A 22,309-nucleotide genomic window follows, 5' to 3' on the forward strand; every position below is an offset into this window, starting at 1 on the left:
TATTGACGTGCCGCCACATTTGAAATTAGAACTGGGATCAGCTCGTTAACATTTAATTTAGCTAAATAATCTCTAAATTGACAGCATTTTAATATTAAATTATGTGTTGGTCTTAAAATGAAGAAAGGAAGTCATCTGGTCAATCTGTATGAGGGTGAGTAAATTATGGGGTATTTTTCGTTTTTATAAAATTATATTAATAACAACTTAGGTCTCCATAAGTTTAAATAACTTACATGAACCTGTAAAATATTTCGCTTTAGCTCTAGAACTTGAAGGAGATGATTAATACAACAGGTCTATATAAAACGGTTCAGAAAAGGTCAGTAGATGACAAGTGTAATGAAACAGGGCCTAAGCTAGAATTGTTATGGGTTTACCCCCCATCTTCACTCAGTCCAAGGAGAAGTCACAGAGGACCTTAGTTAGGTTGGCCTCATCATTATAGAGCCTAGGCCTTGAGCACAAAAAGAAAACACTGCCCGAGGGTTCCTACCTCCAGCGTGAAAGATAGCACAACATCAGACTTGGACAGCTGGTTTTCATCTTCCTGTCCCATATCAATGATGGAGGTGTTGTGTCCCCTCTTCAGCTTTTGCAGTTTGAATTCTCCTCCCTTTGAGACCGGCATGCTCTCGAGGTTAGCCATGAGCTGGTTCACTGAGCTCTTCAGCTCTTCAATATACATAGCCTCCATCTCCTTTGACACAAACTTGAGAAATTTCCCAGCCTGAATGAAATAGCAAAGAAAATCTTCAATTTCATATATGAACTATTATAAACTGTTATTTGAACAATTGTGCTTTTGAAATGACTGTTTTGGATATTTCAGACCTCCCGATCATCACATCAGACATTTTTTATTAATGAAAACAGTAAATGGTCATGTAAAATTACTTGCGCTTAATAAATATTCATACATTTTTCGTAACGTCACAACCAGAACATCTGTGAAGACCACCCACAGCCCAACTGTCCCCATCACTTTTAAAACAAAGTGACGCCCGTGGTTTGTTTGACAGGAACGTTGTTCCAGGACCAGCAAAAGTTATTGATTTAGGACCACGGCCTATTTGGCAAAATCACAGCCAGCCATTCTGAATTATGAAGTAAATTTGGGTACATAAGCTGAATTGGCGGAGATGCAACGGAACTGGTGCCAGTACTGTTTACAGCACCTCGAGTCCTTCTCTGTCCACGTGTGAGTGATCAAGTGATGATGATGAGACTTACCCGAGCAATCTGATCAGCCATCTGCAGACGCCCATCCAGTTCTCTCCTTATCTGAGCGGCTTGCTCGTCCAGATTATCCAACTGTGAGAACACAGATGCATTGCATTAGGTACCATCACACCTCAAGGCTTCATGCCTGTCTATACATCTTCAGAAGGCAGATGATCAATTCTGACCCCTGTAAAAGCATCCCCACACCCCATGAGTAAAATAACTGGGGTCACACTTTGAAGAGCTAAATGGTCACACACATCCTGAATAGAGCTGAAAGGGTAAGCTCCTGTTCTTCATTATTGCATGTAATTAAACTGTACCCCCTATTGTATTTTGGATACATTTCAATATCATCAATCTGTCCCAAAATTAAAAACATAGAATCTGTGACAATATTTTCATAACAAATACCTCATGCAATACAAGTTATTGCAAAAATGCAATGATAAATAAGCCTAATAATATAAAATAATACAATTTTTATGAATGAATTATTATTTTTTAAATAATAAATAAATATGTATAAAATAATAACACATTAAATAAGCAAATAAATATAAACAATAATGATTTATTCACATATAAATAAAAATTATAAATATATAAACGAAGAGTTCATTTGCAAAAACAGATAACTCTGTTTTATTGTGCATTCCAAGTAATATTAATCAAACTGCATTTGGGTTGTTTTGATTAAGTAATAACAACAAATATGTATATATACCTAACACAATAAAAACATGATAGCATAATAAAAACATGATTTTAGATGTTTTTGCAAATAATCTCTTCAAATAAAAACTAATATAAAAAAACTGCAAGAGGGAGTACAATTTAAAGGGGAAATTAGCTTTTTTATTTATACTTTATTCTCTTATTTATGTTTTTATATGATTCACCTAAAAGTAAAAGTAGATATTTTTTTCTTTGAAAATTCTGTAAACTACACATACCCATTAAAAAACTCCTATACTCCCATCTGTAACCATTTTTTCCATTGCTCAAATATACAACAGCATCTCATACATAAATATACGGCTATAAATTCAACAATAAAGCATAAACTACATCAGCATGGACATGGACTCCGGGAAAGCTGGGATACCCCTATGGAGAAGTAAATCTGATGTGTTGGAACAGAGATAATCTCTTCACCCCTGATAACTCTGTTGAGTGTGCGTGGGTGTGCGAGCGTGTCACTGCTTGTTAGTGTGTGTTATGACATACGAAGCGTCCCCATCACTTCCTGTCTATGTCACTCTCCTGCTCTGGTCCTAACAGAAACCAGGGGCGACAGCATCACGGCAACCCTTGCCATGGCGACAGTCATTGCGGAGTGGGGAACCCTGTCACATGGGAGTCTTTGTCCCCTAGAGTCCTGTCCATCTTCTGCTCCGCTCTCCAGGGGCTGTATTCTAATTATGCATGGCTCATCAAATAAAAGTGTGTGTGCGTGTGGCCGTAAGAATAGATCCAGAGAAAGCATGCTATTGAGGTAAGGAACAGAATTCATGTTTAGAGTTTTATAAGGCAGAACCTTCAGATCAACTAAAAGCTTTTGTTTAAATTATTAAACATAACCCCTTGGTCTTGGTCTTTTAACATTGAGTATTTCTCTGTGGCTCTCAAAGTTCACAAATAGGTCATTACAAATAATGGACAGGAGACATCCACAACATGACTAAAAAGCTGGTCAGGAATCGGCTGCACATACAGTAAGCAAACTGAAGGTGAAAGAAGCAGGATTTATTCAGCAGGTTTTTGTTTTTTCATTTAGTACAAGGTAAACGTCTCTTTCATCAAAAGCCATGAATAATAGATGCCAAACAAAGCATTGAGGCTAAGGTCTCTGGCTTTTTCTTTATAGAGGTCATCATTAGTGTATTTATTTATCTCTGTTTATTTAAGAGACGGACCAGCTGCAGCTCCAGTCTGGCATGACATGGACGTACATTAAAACATGCAGTGCCTTCAGAAAGTATTTACAGGTAATCGATTGAGTTTTATCAAAATGTATAGACGTTTTCATCGGAGGCACGCGCCTGGTCTGAAGTTAACTTCCGGTCTGTGTGTGGTTATAATATAGCTATTTATTTTATATTTAATCTATATAAATATTAATTTAAAATACTTAATGTATATTAATTGTATTAAATTACATTAAAACTATACTCAACAGTTATTGATTCTTTGTGGAGGTTTAGTGGTTATGTGTAGGTCACATAATGTTTGTTTATGTTGTTGCTGCTGACAACGTATATATAGACAACTTTGCAAGACTTAAACAAAGCTGGTCCAACGCTGGTCCAGAAGAACGTCCTGTTTCAGTTTTTTAACACTTCACAAACATTTGAACAACATACAACTAACAGAACATTTATAACCAAATCAAAATGTTAAACTGATATTTTTAAGATTTAACAACATACAGTATGTAAAAAATAATAATAATAATGAAACCGGAAGTGCTTCTGGACCTGTGTTTACATCTTGTGAAGTGGTCTATAGAGTAAAAAACTGAAATCTGCATAAAGTCCCCAAACTACATAATTTCATATACATAAAAGATACAAATAAAATGAGATAAAAATTAATAACATTTTCACCTGTTTTTCAACCTGTAAAAATGAGCATGAAAAACATATATACATTTGGAGCAATCATTATTGAAGGGATTTACACAAATGAACACCAAATATGTCATAAAATGTGAAAAAAGTCAAACACAAAGTCTAAGTAATTAGTTGGTGTGTTGTTTATCTGTGGAAAGCAGTAAACAGAATTATTCAGTCCTGCTTGGGACACTGAAATTCAATTCAAAGACTCTTAATTGGAGTTTGAATCCTTCAAAATTATTTTTAATTCCAAACCTTCTGTCTCATGTCTAACATTAGCTCATTTAGCACCGGCTTAGAATCGGTGATGGACACTTTCAGTGCAGTTAACCTGATGGAATTAGATACGGTCTCAATCCGAATGAGCTTCCGACAGCTGTTACCCTAGATTTCTCCTAACAGAGACTCACTGCATCAATAACACATTCACACATTTAGATTTGCTGATGGCAGAAACTGTGCTCAGCCTCACTTCTCTCATCCCCCCTTTCTCAATGTTTTCTGCTGTCACCACTCTTGTTCACAGTGTTTCTCTCTCTCCATCACAACCCCCTGCCCCCCGTCTTGATTTTCTCTCTTCCTTAAAGGCTACTGTGTGCGTGTGGGAGACTGACATCTGTGATACCGTGTGAAGTAACAGGACAGATAGCACGAGAGTCGAGTGACTGCACCCTACATTCTGACCTTCAGCTGTCCAGTGATATATTCAAAACCCTGAACATCTTACTCACTTTATTATTGATCTGCTGGCCAATCCGGCAGATAGGAAGTGACAGATAGTGTGTGTGCGCGCGTGTGTATATATATAAGTGGGGTGAAAAAAAACAGAGAATCAATGAATCAGTGAATAACAGCCGCGGAAAAAGAGACTATTCTAAGTCTTCATTTTATCAGCATTTCTAGATGTATTGTGCCAGTCCAGTGTCTGTTTAATTTCAACAAAATCAAAGGTCAGGAGTGACATAAAGTCATCTAACAGCAATGTGAAAGACTGACAGCATGACAAGACACATAAAAACTGTGATAAAAATTATCACACAAAAAATATGTTTTTAACTTTTTCTAAATACATGTACAAATATTGCTGTTGTATTGCTTAAAAGCAAATATGAACTTGTTTTCTTTGCAGTATTTGAGGTCTTAAAAAATACAGAGCATCATTTCTGTTATTTTGACCTGTTTCTCCAGCTTTCATTTTCTGCAAATAAATGCAAATAGAGACAATATTTTTATTTGAAATTTGTGAGAAATTGTTAATAGTTCACAGACTTAAAACAAAAATATTAATTTTACTCAAACACGTGCCTTTAAATAGTAAATTCAGAAAATATTTTTTTCCGCGACTGTATATACAAACTTACTTGGAAGGCATTATTATGAGGAACAAATGCATTGTTAGCATGAAAGTGTGAATGATCATTTGCAGCGCGTGTGTGCATGTGCGTGCCGTAACCCTGCTGGTTCATTCTGAGCTGTTGATTAGTGGAGCACATAATCAGCTCCTGTCACTGGCTACATTGACCCAACCTCTCTCTCTCTTTCTATTGAGAGTCTGCACTGCTACTGTTTCTTCTATGCAGTACACACACACATTAAGAAACCGCTTCGGGTTGTTGGGTCAGCTGGGCTGCCTGGCTACAATTTGCAACAACTTTTCCAATTGTTTTTAAGGAGCTTTAAATACAAGCACTTTAAATGCAAATCAACTGGCCTCACAAATAAAAGGTGTTGAACTTTCACGGAGAGAGAAAGAGGTTGTCTTGCCTGTATTTCAAAAATAATTATACAGTCTCCCACACCAGTGATTTCCAACCAGGCCTACCGCAGAGGAAACTTGAACAAGTTTCAGTGGGTTTACATTTAATTCAAACCTACAGAGCAGAATTACAACTTGTGTTATTGACTTACAAAAGTAAAATCCCCATGTAATCAAAATTGTGTTTTGGGTCTTAGTATGAATCTGTTAGCCTTAACCCTGATAGCACACATACAGTACATCTTGGAGATGTCTATTTAATGTCTGCATTTTTTTGACTGTTTGCATACGTCTCTGAGACGTTTCCAGCCAGATATCATATATACATCTAGAAGATGTCTGTAAGACGTTTATGATTTAGAACCTAGGTAAAACTGCTTTTTTTCTACATTACATAATGTTTATCAAATGTTTCTACACAGCAGATGTTTTCCAGATCTCCATATCTTTAACAGACATCTTAAAGATGTACCAGTGCTATCTGATTAAGGATATACAGTACAGTATATAAACTAGTGTCAAAATGGGTCTTTAAAAGATATAAGCATTCAAAACTCATATTCTCTCATTTACGCCAAGCTGGATAAACGTTCAACATTTTTATGACATCATTCTGGACTCGAGCTTCTCATCAAAATCTAGTCTGTGGGGTGAACTAAATGCTATTGGCTATTTTTAGAGGGTGAGGAGCCAATCAATATGTCCCGCCTTAACTTCCTGTTTCAGTGAAAATTACTCCAGTGCATCAGACAGAGCTGCACATTTCAAGACTTCAGTGGATCTTTATTCAGACACGTGAAAATATGATGCTAAATGCTTAGCAATGCTAGGTTATATTATGTCCAGTGTGTATAAGACAAAATAAATATTGCCCTAAACAACAAAGAACAGAGACAACACGAGAGAATAAACAGGAAAGGCTATTGTATTGCTGGGGTTTGCCTGGTAATTTAATCAGCCGGCTCTTGAGAGGTGTGTGTCTCAGAAAGAATCTATTTATGACTGCAGGGAAATGAGTGCGAATGGGCCGATTTATGAGCTAGCACTAACTAGGCCTATAATGCTCAGCACACGGTTTTCTATTATCACTATGCGATTTAAGCTGACGATTTAGGCAGTAAAGATATATTTATTAGTGATCATTATAATATTCGCATAATTAAAAAAAAAAAAATCCTTTACAGTATTTATATAATTTGGTATCATATGATACCAAAATGTAGTTTTATATAATATTATATGGTACCAAAATGTAGTTTTCTGTCGCTATGGCACCGACAAACATTAAAATGCTGTGTTTGCAAACACACTTTTGCTGAAACACTCCTGCCCACCATAGTTCATTAACCATTGCGTGGCAAAATATTCAGATAGCAAAGCTAAATTCATATTCATTCATCCTCCTTTGACAGACTTCCTTTAAAAGGTTTCTGTTCATTAATGCAGAAATGGCCGAATATTGCATGTGAATTTAAATATGCAGCTTAAATGTGCATGTGTCACATGTACTCGAACCAGACGGAGGTAAATAGATCATAATTTATTTGCGTTAATACGGTGTGCCAGACAATGTTGCCAATTATGTTTGATTGTGCTTTCATTAAATACACCACAGGTGGTGTATGAAACGTTCTTTTGACAGCAGAAGAGAAAACGCCTCCTACACAAGGCCTTTCACGACCCGCACGGCAAAGTCCTTCTTGAGGATGAACTGAAAGAGCGCAAGATGCTTTTGGTTATTCTACAAAGGCACAATATTCTTGGTTTGATGTGGAGTGGCCTCAGCCGATGCACATTTTCACATGTTCATCTAAACAGCTAGGGATGAATAAACCTGTAATAATGGAGGCGGTGAGAGAGTTGGTTCTGTAACACACTTAAAGGGATAGTTCACCAAAAAGTGAAAAGTCTGTCATCATTTACTCTCCCTCGAGTTGTTCCAAATCTGTATAAATGTTTTTGTTCTGATGAACACAAAATATGGAAGAATGCTTGTAACCAAACAGTTCTTGGCCACCATTGACTATCATAGTAGGAGAATTTATGCGTTCTGTTGAACACAAAAGAAGATATTTTAAAGAAAGTAGGAAAGCAAACCGTTCTGGGGCACTTTTGACTAAACTGTAATTTAATTTTGTAAATTGTAATTTTTCCTACTATGGTACTCAATGGTGGCCAAGAACTGTTTGGTTACAAGCATTCCTCCAAATATCTTTCTCTGTGTTCATCAGAACAAAAAAATGTATACAGATTTGAAACAACTTGAGGGTGAGTAAATGATGACAGAATATGCATTTTTGGGTTAACTGTTCCTTTAAGCGCTTTCGAGGTAAAAAGAGAATCAAATCAATATGAATGCAAACGTCTATTACAAAATCCAGACTTAAATACATGGCGTTTAATTTGATTACATTCATAAGTCTCTCATGTCACACGTCATTTACCTTTTTAATCGTTCAAACGCATGGTATGTGGTTTCCTCCTGTGTCCTCTGTTAATAATTTTAACCGTGTTTATAAATCTCGTTTATAAATTTACTAAAAAGTAACTTTTAAATATGGTTAAAAATGTCGGTTGTTGTGGGCTTGTTTGTCAGCAGATGCAGCAATTTTGCCCCTGCCAGCACTGTGATATTTTGACTCCTCTGACACGGGCACCGTCAGCGTCGAGCAGATTTTTATGCTGAACTTCCTCTTTAGATTCTCATTCTGTTCCCATCATTCTGTCTGTCTGTCCATCATGATGACAATTTTACAGCTGATATGCACCTATTAACGATTTTCTCCCTGAAAGCATTTTTAGAAATGTAATAGATCCCTTAAGTGCATTCAACAAATGCCTATTCGTCCGTATTTACAAATGAAGGAGAATTCATTTGGATGAGGAAATAAACATAGTCTCTAAGTAAAAGCTCCATGTAAACGAATATCCCATCTGAGCAATATAAGATCCATTAAGACCAAAATGGACTAACCCTGATTTTCTGTCACTTTAGCAGTGGTTTTGTTGGCTTTCTGAGCGACGATCGTGGTGAGACTGTATGCTAATTCTCCACCCTGAAGTCTGAGCTACCAGCAAAGCAAAAGTGGGTTAGTCATCTTCAAAGCACATTTGAGAGAGAGATTTACTGGCTGGCTGGCGGGATGGGAGGGGTGCTGCTCAGATGATATCTCTCTCAGCACATCCGAGGAAAAAACAGCTGAAATATGAAGACCATAAGATTGTGACGCCGCAACTTGTTAATGAGCGTAGTGTGAACTGAACTTTTGGTAAGGCTGTACCCTTTGGGTTAAGACGTGTCATTTTTTTGGAGCCTAAAGACTTTCTCCTACTGCAGGTGAAAACTATAAAGAATTCATATGAAATGGTGTTGTGTATTTGGGGAGTTGGAATTCACCTTTCGTGTTCCATTTTCATCATTGCTTTCCCTATGGTTACATTTTTCCGTACCTGACAGGCCTGGTACAGAAGCTGGTGCTCAAACTTCTTGATCCCGAGGATCTGCTGGAACATCTCGTAGAGCTGGTCTTTGCTTAGGATGAGCTCAGACGCAGCGCTGGCCGTCATGCGCTGCTGCGCCTTGCGTGGATCCTCGTCTCCACGGTAGATGGTATCAAACTTAGCCATCCAGGAGCTCAGAACCGTCTCCTTGCTCAGACCATCGATCTCTGGCAGGCTCCGAACGCGTTTCTCGATGTGGCGCTTGAACACCTCGCGGCAGTCCATGGCGGACAACCCTCCCGTCTGGACCATCTTAGCCACACGGTCGCTCTTTAGAAAAACCTGCGGATGCATAATTAACAGCATTGATAAAAGCAGAAAAACAGTTCTGACCTTCAAAACGCTTCTACAAAACATTTCTCATCTTGTTTTCAATCAGTCCAGTCTGCTGGAAGAAATTATGCCTCGGTGCTTTTCTTTAATATTCTATGCCGTGATAGATTCAACATCATCTACAGTGATATACTGCAGTAATATAACCAATGGCATTAAAGCCGTGGACGGCAATGGCAACTGTAAAATTTTAGAGCTTTGAAATTATGGGATGAGTGTGGACAGAAGTGTTATATTTGTACGTGCTTTTCTCTCTAAATTATTCAGTGCATCTTTGCTTATTCAAATCAGAGCAACATTTGTGATTTTTTTATGTTTTAGCCAAACTGAAATGGCTATTGAGAATAAAGCAAAACATCTGACTGCGATCCAACTGCCACCTCTCTGGTCCCACTTGCAGCATTTCACATCTACTTTTATAGAGTTGCAAGTAAAATGTGATTTATGCCGTTCCTCAACAATTGGAAGCTTGGCAGCTGCTCTTCTTTGTTCCTTTTAAAAGCCCGTCAATCCTTCTCAGTTCAGGAAGACAAATAGAGCTATAAATTGCTATCTGGTTCGAATCCAGGTTGCAATTCACCATGGACTTCTCTGCCTGTGGCCTGTTATGTCAAACTGATTTGGAAATTAACTTCTGCAAACAGACCCTGCAATGACTTCAGTCTGACGTTGAGACCTTGTAAGATCCTGAGAAACTGACAAGTTAAGATAGGAATGATTATGTTCAGTCTGATTCGTCATTTAAAGGTCCAGTGTTTGAAGTGTAGGGACATCTAGCGATGAGGTTGAGAATTGCAACCGACAGCTCATTCCACCCCTCCCTTTTGAAGCACTACGGTGGCTGACACAGGACTAAGATGTCGTAAGGTTTTCGCTTCTTTGCCGAAGGAGATAACGTATTATGAAACACGCTCTGTAGACAAGTTTGTCTATTTAGTTGGCTACTGTAGAAAAAACAGGGTGAATTCCATGTAAGGGGACCCACAGTGTATGTAGATAGAAATAGCTCACTCTAAGGTAATGAAAACATAACGCTTCATTGTGTAAGGTCTTTAATAGACATAACTATGTCTTCAGAGGTGTATAAAGAGCTTACATAACGAAGCGTTTTGTTTGCATTTCTGTCAATAGATCCTCCAACAAATTACACATTGGACCTTAAGAATCCAATGTCAAAGAAATAATGTTAAGCAGTTCACATGACAAATATCATATATTTCATAACTTACAGATGACACTTATACACTACAGACAGCATAAATATGTATTTACTGGATGTGCATATTGTACATTTATAAAGTTCTCAGTTAGTGATTACATAAAAAAACTCTTGAAAACTTTAAACTGCCACAAGCACCAAGATAATAAATATTTACTCTAATGACAATTAAACAAAGTGAATAAGGATTAAAGTTTGCGAATTGGCGGTAGCCCTCAGCTATTTAGCATCCCAAACCCTAGCAACTGTCACGAATTGGGTGGAGTGGAAGAACCCAAATGCAGGCAACGGCAGTGAAGGGGTTAACAAATGACTTTATTTACAAAGACACACAAAACAAAAACCCACGAGGGGGTATAAAACAGGAACTAAACTAAGAAACAAACAGAAAACAAAGACTTCCCACGAGGGGGCAAAATGAAAACAAGAACGGCACAACTAAACTTTAATGACACAACCAAACATCTAATACGAACAATACAGGGTAGCACAAACAGACTCACTCGTGAAGAACAGATGACAGGACAAGGCAAGACGATGGCACGAAGCAGTACATAACATACGTACAGAACGCAATACACGAGCACAAGACAAAGAAACAAGAGGGTATATATAGGGAAGACAAACGAGGGATAATTACACGGGGCAGGTGTGGGACATTAAACACTCAGGGAAAGATCACAAGGAAACGAGAGGAGCGGGGCCAATGACGAGACACGAGAAAACACATGAGAGGAATAAACAAACAACTCATGGTCTTCTCACATACAACCTAAGGACTCTGCCCCGATCCCGCCACACGACTAGAATTTCATAAACAAGACGGTGGGACCGTGACAGCAACAGGATGTAATGCGGTGACCTTACCGCAATCCTCCAATCCGTTAGCATAGCAATTTCTTCGCATAGCATGTGTAAACACTTGAATTTAAGATGTGTTTTTAGCTAAGGAGAGCCATCCCCGAAGAGCCGTTTAAGCAACTCTATGGTAATTCACTTATACAAAGGCGTGCCATCATCTAACTGTTTCGTCTAATCGGCAGTGCAATAACTACATGTGGATACATTTCATACACACTGTAGAATAATCAAACGGTTGCTTTGCAATAACGTTGTCGTCTGTTTTCGTTAGCCTGAGCTAATGGCCTGAAGGAGAGGTTAACGTTGTGCCTTGACCTCACATGGGCACCAGAGAAACAACATTTGTGGTAATGAATTCAGTGAACGTTACACTCGAAGACAATATGATGAAATCACAGGAAAAAGTGTATTTGGTAAATCACCTGGACTCAGGTTCAGCCAGACTTCATACTCCATTTTCTTCACACAATAAAACACAACTCATTTTACTTTAACCATGCCATAAGGTATGTACATATTTTACAGCTTAGATAAAATGCCTAACATATGACTACAATTTGTGTTGAGACATCAAACTCGTTGTTTCATACCAGTCATGACAGTCAGGGCCCAAGTGATTGGCTCAAAAAAGAAACATCAGACCTCCTTGGTGTTTGGTACGACTGAATTTGCTCAAATGTCTTGGGAGGGCAGAGATTAGAAGAGATGACATCTTGGATGATAGTTGTTGAAATTCTATACACTATACTGGGCTCCAGACTACATTTTCTTACTAGGAGGAGCACTGTAACCCCTGACTCAAAATTTTAGGAGCGCAAGCAAAAAATTTCGGGTCACACCTTAAATCAGCCTGCAATGCAATTATTCACATTTCCCCCCAAAATAACTGCATTACTGATACTGAAAAATAAGTTACTTGATGACAGCAGATTTGGTTCTGCTTATTTAAAAAAAGGCAGAGTCTACAGAGAAGCTTTGTTATTGATTGGTGCTAAATAGAGAGACTGTAATCTGAATTAATTTGAACCAACAGAAATTGTGCTTGTCAAAAAGTATATATTTAATTGTTTATAGTGTTATACATTAAAGCAAAATGAAAGGCCTTGTTTTATGTTTTTACAGTGATTTTATTGTGTATTAAGGACACTTTTCCTCATGTTCACAACACATGTAAATATAACGTCTTGGTTACGGATGTAACCTCGGTTCCCTGATGGAGGGAACGAGACGTTGTGTCGAACCGACAGAATGGGGTTTGTCTTGAGAACCTATCATCTTCTGAGTATTTAGAAAAGGCCAATGAAAATTGGTGAATGAAATTTGCATGCCGGGCTCCTCCCCGGATGTCCGGGTATAAGAGGGAAGCCGGCGTGCTCATTCATTCACCTTTGGTCTGAGGAGCCTAAAGCATCCTCCCCCGACCGCTGGGGTGGGCGGCCAGTGTTGTGGCATGAGGGACACAACGTCTCGTTCCCTCCATCAGGGAACCGAGGTTACATCCGTAACCAAGACGTTCCCTTTCTGTCGGTCTCTCGACGTTGTGTCGAACCGACAGAATGGGGTTCCTATGGAAAACGCCACAGCACTGAGCCGCGTCACAATCTCTGCGGAGCGACGTTGACTGGCCTGGGCGAGTCAGACGAACACGCTAACGCGAAATTATGACCCTCCAGTGGAGAGGAAGGGGGACCCAGAGCTTTACACAAGTTGGGAAGCCCTGTACCGGCCGTCACGGGGGAGGCCTAGTTCTCTAAATGGCGAGAAGCCGCCCGGCACCGTACGGGCCACTGGGTAAGCATTATTCCCCCCTGGGGGAAAAACGCTGCAGAGGCCACTACCTACCGTAGGGAGGAATTAGTGGAGACACCACATGGTCTCACCATCAGGGGAGAACTCATGGGAGGAAAGTGCGGACTGCAGGAGTTAACCGCAAGGTGGGAGTCCACCTGGAGAGGTCATGGGTTGCCAAGGTGGGAACCATTCATGAGGATACATCAGACGGAACAGCCCACGGAGGGGGGGTTACCACTCTGGAGCACTAGGTCCGGTTAGAGCTATGTGGGAGATAACTCAACTGTTCCCCGGCCTAAGGGGGCAGGGCTGCTCTGCCCAGCCTGTCCCCTGGAAGGGTGCTTAGTGATGGATGAATGCCTGTTCTTTACCCGAGGGGAAAGAAGTGAGGCGGGATCGCCACTGCTCCCCCCGAGGGGGAAGGGCTTCCGCAGGCGTACGCCCTACCGGCTGCCGGTCCCACACCTTGCCAGGAGCGGGCTGACACCGGTTCCGCGCGTAGGTATTAGAACCTCACGGAGTTGTTGGCTAGCCCAACCCGCAGCTCTGCAGATGTCTGCCAGAGAGGCGCCCTGAGCCAGTGCCCATGAGGGGTGTGCCTCACTCCCAACGGGCAGGGGCGAATAGAGATCGGTATGCCCTAACGAGGGCATCCACGATCCAGTGCGCCAGCCTCTGTTTGGAGACAGCCCTCCCTTCTGCTGACCTCCGAAACAGACAAAGAGCTGCTCAGAGCTTCTGGGCTCTGCGTGCGGTCCAAGTAGAGGCGCCGTGCGCGTACTGGACACAACACGGATAGGTTGGGTCTTCCTCCCCGGTGGGGAGCGCCTGCAGGTTCACCACCTGGTCTCTCGGGAGAGTGGTGGGAACCTTGGGCACGTAGCCGGGGCGGGGTCTCAAGATAACGTGAGAATCCCGGCCCCGAGTTCTAGGCAATCTGTGGACACGGAGGGTGCTTGCAGATCCCCTACCCTCTTGGAGGTGAGCGCCATGCGGAAAGCCTCTTTATCAGGACTGAAAAAGAGCGGCAACCCCGAGAAGCTCGAAGGGGGCGGGGCCTCTTAGGCCCGCCACCTAGGTCGCAAGAGGGTACGGAGCGCGGAAGGTGGTCACCCTCTCGCCCCCTTAGGAACCTAATGACCAGGCCGTGCTTCCCAGAGGCTACCCAGCACTTGGGTCATGATGAGCGGCCGAAGCGGCTACATAAATTCCCAGTGTGGAGGGGGAGAGGTTACTCCCCAGTCTCTCTTGAGGGGGACAGCTCGTACCCGACCGAGCAACTCCGCGGGTCTTCTCGCCGAGAAGAGCACCAGGACAGAAGAGGCGCCACTATGGGCTATAGCCGCCCAGTGGCCGAGCCCTAGCCTGAGTGACGTCCCAACCAGACCGGGGGTGGGTCACTCAGGATCTCCTCGTCCCTCCAGACATGGAGACCAGGTTCTGCCTGGGATGCCGTAACTGCCCCTTCCCCTGGGGAAGCAGTTCGCCAGGGGGAGCGGCCAGGGGGAGTTGTTGTCAGAGCCTTAGCTCCGAAACCAAGTCCTGGTTAGGCCAAGGGGCGTAACTAGTACCACTTGATGCTCCTCTTCCCTGGCCTTGCACAGGCCTGGCAATGAGGCTACTGGGGGGAAGCGTACTCTCGCCTTGAGTCCCTGGGAACACAGCCACCCGTGACGCCAGTCTGAATCTCACCGCCCGCAGTGCGGGCAGGACGTATCCACAACGTCTGCCCCAGCGTACTGGAAGCAGGCATGTGTCCTCCCCCTCCTCGATGAGTGTGTTGCACCCATGAGAACAGCGGGACAGCCACGCTGGAGAAATTTGCTCTTTTAGAAAAGGAAATTTGCTCGAACACCTCCGGAACTGCCGAGACGCCCAGGGGAGAGTCACTGCAGGAAGGGACCGTCCGCTGTCCACGTCGTAGATTCCAGCAGAAAAATGATCACCAAATCGTAGAGAAGCTCATCAGATGCGTAGGCTCTGAAGAACAAAAGGTGAATGAATGAGCACGCCGGCTTCCCTCTTATACCCGGACATCCGGGGAGGAGCCCGCATGCAAATTTCATTCCTTTTCTGTGGGGCAGTTGTGGCCTAATGGTTAGAGAGTTGGACTCATGACCAGAAGGTTGCCGGTTCGATTCCCAGGGCCGGCGGGTAACAACTGAGGTGCCCTTGAGCAAGGCACCTTACCCCTACTTGCTCCCCGGGCGCTGCAGTGATAGCTGCCCACTGCTCCGGGGGTACGTGTGTTCACTACTCTCTGGATGGGTTAAATGCAGAGGTCACATTTCGTTGCCTTGTACCTTCGTACATGTGCAATGACAATAAAATTGAATCTAAATCTAAAAAAAAAAAATCTCAAGACAAACCCCATTCTGTCGGTTCGACACAACCTCGAGAGACCGACAGAAAGGGAACGTCAAATAAAACTTAGCAAGAACGAAAGACAGGCAAATGCACTTGTTGTGAACGGATTTGAAATGATCCAGCGCTATGATGACGAAAAATGACGTTTCCTGAACTCCTCCGCTGTTAGTTTCGTTTTATACGTCTCATACAGTATATCAAATTGTTCATCCTCGGGCTCAAGAAATCCGTAACAGCAACCAGCGACTCGTGGTAATGCGCTCACGTTGTGTGTGTGTAAACTTGTCAATGACGACCTGGATCACAGCAGCGGGAAACATCAGTGACACGTGAGTGACCCACGCACTGGCACGGAGTTGACTATCACACACAGCCTGCACTGGTGGCGGGCTCACGTTCTACTCGTCTTTCCACATGATATAACAACTAGAAGAAATTCCAAATTTGCAGGTCGCAAAATGTAGTCGCAGCACCATTTACTCGCAGTCTGGAGCCCTGCTATATATTTTATATACCATAAAGTACACTTTTGAAATAGCGACTCTTTCATATAGTGACTTATATCTGAGTGAAACGGCTTCAAAAATGACAAAAATGTAGGGCGGGAATTGATTTCGTCCATCGAGAACTAACTGGATCAAAATGGGGGGAGATTTGAATAGGCTTCTTCGACTTCATGCGGCGCCATAAGATCCGACAGACGATGATATCAAAGTACCCCAAGAGTGATTGAAAAAATCAGGAGTTTGCTTTCAGTTTGCTTTGTCAGTCATTGAAGCCCCACCCTCACACCATTCCTCATGACAGGAAGTGATGAGATGTTGTTTCGAGGGGAGAAGAGGTTAACGTTTTTGATTAAAGTCCCCGTGAGCAGGAAGTTGCGATCGTTTTTACTTCCGTATTCTGAAACATTTCCGAGTGAAAAAGAGAAAATTAGTGGCCGTGTCTTGAGTTTTTCACAGCGAATTGATTGGATGTGTAAAAACAGCTGTTGCATTGATTTTGAAATGAAGCTGCTGGCAGCAGATTGACAGTTGAAGGGGAGGAGTTAACGGATGCTCCGGCCAAGCCGTCTAATTTACGTCATTTGAGATCGATAGTCATTTCAGGGCAGAAGTGCATTTTCAGATTTTAACTGAAGATTATGAGGGTACATGAATTTTAAAAAGAAAATGACTCACATTGATAATCTATTTACTATAAACGCTGCAATATTTCGTGAAAAAATAAGAATTGTCATTTTTAATTTCAATAAACATACCAAGTATTTATGTGTAAGTGATTTCGTATAAATCATACACTGTGAATTACACACAAAAAAAACGTACGATTATTACAAAAAAGCAAGTGTGAAGACTATCCCTAAACCTAACCATCATTGGGTTGAAAGCAGAGAGTACGATAACGTATGAATAAGATTGCATGAATTCATGCGAATTAGCCTAAAACAGTTATGAAAGATTACAACTGTGCGTTTTCTTTTTTCAAACCAAACACCAAACTAAAATAGTCTAACAAGTCCTCACTTGTTTGAGGTCAAAACGTTTAAAGTCCAGTAAATTGTGTATAAGTGTTTACTTGAGCCAGACAAGGGTCAGTTTCCTTCACCCATAATACAGTTACAATGATACTTCACCTCAAAGTAGCTCTGAACTGCGTTGATGAAGGCTTCATCCGCCACAATCTGTGTGTCTCCTTTGAGAAAAGACTCAAAGCGATCCTTAGTGGTCTGCAACTGCTGCTTGGTGATCTACAAGGAGAATAAAAAAGAAAACAATAGCACAATTCAGAAATTGATATCATCTGTACGCTGCACAATCCATTTTTTGTGTAGATAATACAGTTTTTGGAAGGACAAATAGTCAGCGAATGTATGATGATCTGTTACAGCAACAGTGCTGGTTATTCTTCAGATAGAAATGACAAAGCACAGTGGGGATTTTATTTTATATATTTTATATATAAGAGACAGACAGTCTCTTCTCAAGTCTACACTTAAAAATACTCTTTCTACTTGAAGCAAAAAAAAAAACACCCACCTTCTTCTAACTCAATAACACATAACACACATTCGCTTCATCCTCACGGCCAAATCTCTCTCTCTCTCTCCCTCACTCTCTCGCTCACTTTCACTCATTCCAATATCAACTCTCCCTCACTTTGTGTTAAATTGTATACATAAATCCTTGATATTTTTCAGATGTGTTGGTTTTTCATGCATAAAACATATTATTTCCCCACCAGCCTGCTCCTCGCTTTTTTCCCCTCTCTCTCTCTCTCTCTCTCTCTGATTCATCATCATCTCTGAATGTCATCGGGACACAGGATGACTGAGTGACGAACGAGTAAGCAACAGAACGAGAGTGTTATGAAGGAGAAAAGAGAAAAGCAGGCCAAACAGTATCCTCCACCTCCTCACATACAGCACAAGAGCAAAGCACTGACATTTATAGTATCAAAATTGTACCAACACAGGATCGAAACAGTTAACGGGACAGAAGTAAACAAAAATGATCCTGACCATGCAACTGCAATCCAAACAATATTATTAACTTCACATAGGCTGAACAGGAGCACTTTTATAAATGCATCAACAGAAAATGTGTTATGTATCAACATATGACACAAACACTGTGCCAAATATTATATCAGCCAGCTGAATATGAGAAATGTACAGATATTAAGCGCATAAACACATTAACAAGATTTCAGCGCAATTAAAAACAGAGCTTGTAATTCACTACACAAAAACATTGTGCTCGGCATGTTAAATGTTGCTTGTTTATTGTCATGTGAATCTTTAATGCAATCGTATTAGGAAATATCAGACAGCTGGACCAGCTGACCAACCACAATCGAGTATTTTAGAATGTGAATATGTTTGTGTGTGTGCTTCACTGTATAAATAAGTATTGTCTCAAGCAATTGATTTTCTACATAACTGTTACTTTCGTGTCTTCCGTATCGCTCTGCGGTCTCTTTCTACTTACATAATAATATAATTGTAAGTCATATCAATATTTAATGTCCATTTATTTATTCATTCAATAAGTAGCAGAGTAATAACCGGGATAATGTAGCCAATAATCAAACAGTCACTGCAAAATAAAGCCATTCAGCGAGTCTGATCGGTTGTATGTTGCGATTTTCTCATGTTGTAAATTCTGTATGCATCATTTCTGCTAAGAAAAGTTGCGTTTTTTTTGTTACACTACATGCATATGATTTACAGAGCATCTAAAAAAACATTAAGGTTAACAGCATGTTGTGTTTATGCTGAAAGCACCAGTGTGACAAAATCCAAAGGAAACAGGGTTTTCTGTGTGCGACTGTGTAGGAGGAAGGTGGAAAAGTACAAAGTAGCATGTGCCCGTGAGGCATCACAGCACCATCTGTGTGTTCGGCTCTCTGCTACCCTGCTACTGTCCCCTCTCCTTCACACGCACGCACACACACCCGAACATACAGAACACTTGACTTTGTCTGCTGTCTATACACAGAATACTATAACATTGAAGGACATCATGCATCCCTCAATATTCTATTTTTTACTACTCTAGAAGATGTATAGATTTTTTTGTAATAACAGCTGTTTTTTCATAAAAGCCACGAGTCACCCAGCATATGTTCTCACCTATACAAGTAGCCCTTAGATAAGAAGACAATGCCTAGCTATGATTTGTTACATGCAACTACTATTCAAGAGTATAGTACCACTACATTAGCCATACTTATAAAGCAACTGTACACCCCCCCCCCCCCGTGAACAAAATAACAATGCGCCCAAATTCTCATACTATTCATCCTAAATAGTTTTTTAAATAGAATAAGTATATCCAAAATCACAGTATGCTGAAATGAGTATTCCAAAAGTACCCGGATGGTCTGCTGAAAGTGTTGATCCAGGGACACTCAAACGACTGATATTACCCACAACGCATCGTGAGGGGGTTTAGTGAAGCTTCACTGCATTAATAAAACTAAATAATAGATGCTTCGCTGAATTAATAAATGTAAGTATACAGTAAACATTACATAAATTAATAAATAGTTACATGCAAAGAAAAGCTGTATTTTAATGTTCGTGACAGTTATTGATCACAATGTCATTTAGGCAACAATGACCTCTTCCATTTCAACCTACTGTAATCTCAAGGGAATTCGTAACTATTTTACGAGGCGGCTTATTTGTATAAATTTGTATGTTGCGAATCGTACAAAAATGCGATTATCAGAAAAAAGGAATTCTGAAACCCCACCCCTAACCTCTTCTCTAACCCTAACGTCACTGGCGCGAAAGCAAATCGTACTGAAATGTACGAATGAGATCGTACGAATTCATACGAATTAGTTAAAATTAGCCACATTGGCCACATTTACATGGACGTCAGTAATCAAATTATTTGCCTTATTCTGAGTAAGCTAATATTACGATTAAGTTGTTTACATGAGTTGCTTTAAGAATATACCTTTCATGTACCTGTTTTACACGTTACACTACATAGTTCGATTAATGGCATACGTCATTACGTCCCTAAGTGACGCCGTTCGACGTTCCCTCCATAATTTCATGTATCAACAAACAGTTTGTCTTCGCCATGGTACCACATACAGTTTTTGGTGTTTCATTTATTTTCTAGAATTGTTGGCATCTTTCTTGTTTCCCATTCGGACCAAAAATGTGCTTTCTTGCTTGAAGCCATGTTGTTTGCCGTAAAACGAAACGGCTGTCCACTGCCGTGCATGTGTGTAACCTGTCGCAAAGTGCAGCGAAAGTTCCTACACGCCGGTAATAGTGCGATTAAGGTGTGTACATGTCTATACTGCACTTCGATAATGCGACTAAAATAGGAGTACTCCACCCGACTTAATTCGATTTGTGTTTACTACGATTATGAGTTTAGACGGATTAAGCTAATCAAAAAGCTCTATTTACATGGTCCATTCTTAATCAGAGTATTGTCTTAATCGTGTTAATATCGGATTATTGTTGTCCATGTAAACGTGGTCATTGTAAAATAGTTATGTTTTTGCCGAGAGATTGTGTTGACCATTTTGCGTGAGTATGCCTCTACAGAATATTGCCATCTCTGTTTGAAACATGAAATTGCAGGTTACCTCAGATACCTATTTTTATGTGTGTTGACGTAAAATTATGTTGAACTCAAATTACCATAAGAATCGTACCTGACAGGTAGGCATGTGCCCGGTTAACCGCGGTTACCACCAAATCCTGCTGAAACTGAGCTGGCTGCGATAATGCAAGGTATCGTTTATTTTATTGATGCGTAGCTTGTCCGTGAAGCATGGCTCTGGGATCAGTAGAAATGCTGCTCGATCTAAAAGCAGTGCGAGTTTGAGTCGCTTATAACGTGCATTTGAAAAAGCAACACCCGTCAAACATGATCATTATAAATATACTTTATTATCATAAAAATACCTGAGGAGGCTTGAGGATCGGTGATAAAAACATGTCCTTAGGCATTTCCTACTACTACGTGTTATGGTCTTCTTCTGCAGTGCATATTTGGAGTTTCTGCACGAGAGCGCCCTCTGGCTTTCGGATGCAGCAGCATTTTACCGTACTTCACTCACAAGTTGTGCATAAATCACATGATATATATTTTCGGTTAACCGGGCATATGTCTACTGACAGGTCATCATTAATATTTAAATCATTATTAGCTTACTTTTTTATATAGTTGCACAATAGCAACTTTTGTTTATTTTTAACCCAAATAAACTTGATTGTAGTTCTACGTCAAAACTACAGAAACCAGCATATCAATTCATAAAGGCTTTATGTGTTTTGGTGTCAGATTGGTGTAACACAATACAGAACATTGCTTTTCTTTGTATAATTTAATTAGGCTGTCCAAGCAGACCTATATTTCTCTCTATTGAGCACTTAGATGTAGGACTGACCAATAGCCATCAGCAGTTTAATACAACCTCCACCCCCAACCACCCTATCGATTCCTTTTGGATTCCTCTTATCATGATTGCACTGTAACAGCCTGATTCATTCGTACACACACCAGAGAAGCCAAACACATATTTTAACCTACGTACGTCAGGAGAACGCACACAAGTGCTTTTCTGTGCGCAGTTCGAGACGTAAGTAGTATCCTCCTATTCCCATATAATTAAGGGGAAAAAAATCAATTGATGTTTAATCTTAAATTGGTTGGACATTTCTTGTTATAATACATTGTTTAAAAAGCATCCTGGCAGTGAGAGAAATGTCTCCAGAATGCAGTTCAACAAAAGCCCAAGACGGTTCGTCTGGGCTCACACGTTGTCGAATTATATTGTCTTTTACAGTAGCTAATCAAACACGAGACATTTGAAATACAATCGCAGAGCTTTTACTTGAACCTCACCTGACACAACCATCAATTCTCCTGCTATAACAACTTCATCGCCGCAGGTTGTATGTCATTTATAATCCATTTACATTTTATTTGGGTGAAAAACAAAAGTGTACGTTTTCTACTGTGTGAACGAAGAAGTCAGGGAAGATATACAGTGCGTGTGCGCGTGAACACTCAGCACCAGACTGCAAAGTCGTTAGTAATTATGATAATTGCATGAGTGCAGTAGCTTTTGCTGAGGGCCAGAGATGATTCATGAGAGAGA

The 22,309-nt window shown here is 40.7% G+C and overlaps 1 protein-coding gene across 14 annotated transcripts in view; it reads right to left on the reverse strand.

The window, feature by feature from the left end:
- cadpsb (Ca2+-dependent activator protein for secretion b) overlaps positions 1 to 22,309 on the reverse strand; it is an 81,156-nt gene that overhangs the window by 44,490 nt on the left and 14,357 nt on the right. For all 14 annotated transcript variants that reach the window (XM_057338338.1, XM_057338340.1, XM_057338341.1 and 11 more), the window contains exons 2-5: positions 17,307 to 17,420; positions 9,049 to 9,381; positions 1,234 to 1,314; positions 497 to 730 (exon numbers count right to left, since the gene is read on the reverse strand). In XM_057338338.1, the coding sequence (XP_057194321.1) occupies positions 497 to 730; positions 1,234 to 1,314; positions 9,049 to 9,381; positions 17,307 to 17,420 (762 nt within the window). The remainder of the gene's footprint in view (positions 1 to 496; positions 731 to 1,233; positions 1,315 to 9,048; positions 9,382 to 17,306; positions 17,421 to 22,309) is intronic.

Source organism: Triplophysa rosa, linkage group LG7 (assembly GCF_024868665.1).
Source record: "Triplophysa rosa linkage group LG7, Trosa_1v2, whole genome shotgun sequence".
NCBI lineage: Eukaryota > Metazoa > Chordata > Actinopteri > Cypriniformes > Nemacheilidae > Triplophysa > Triplophysa rosa.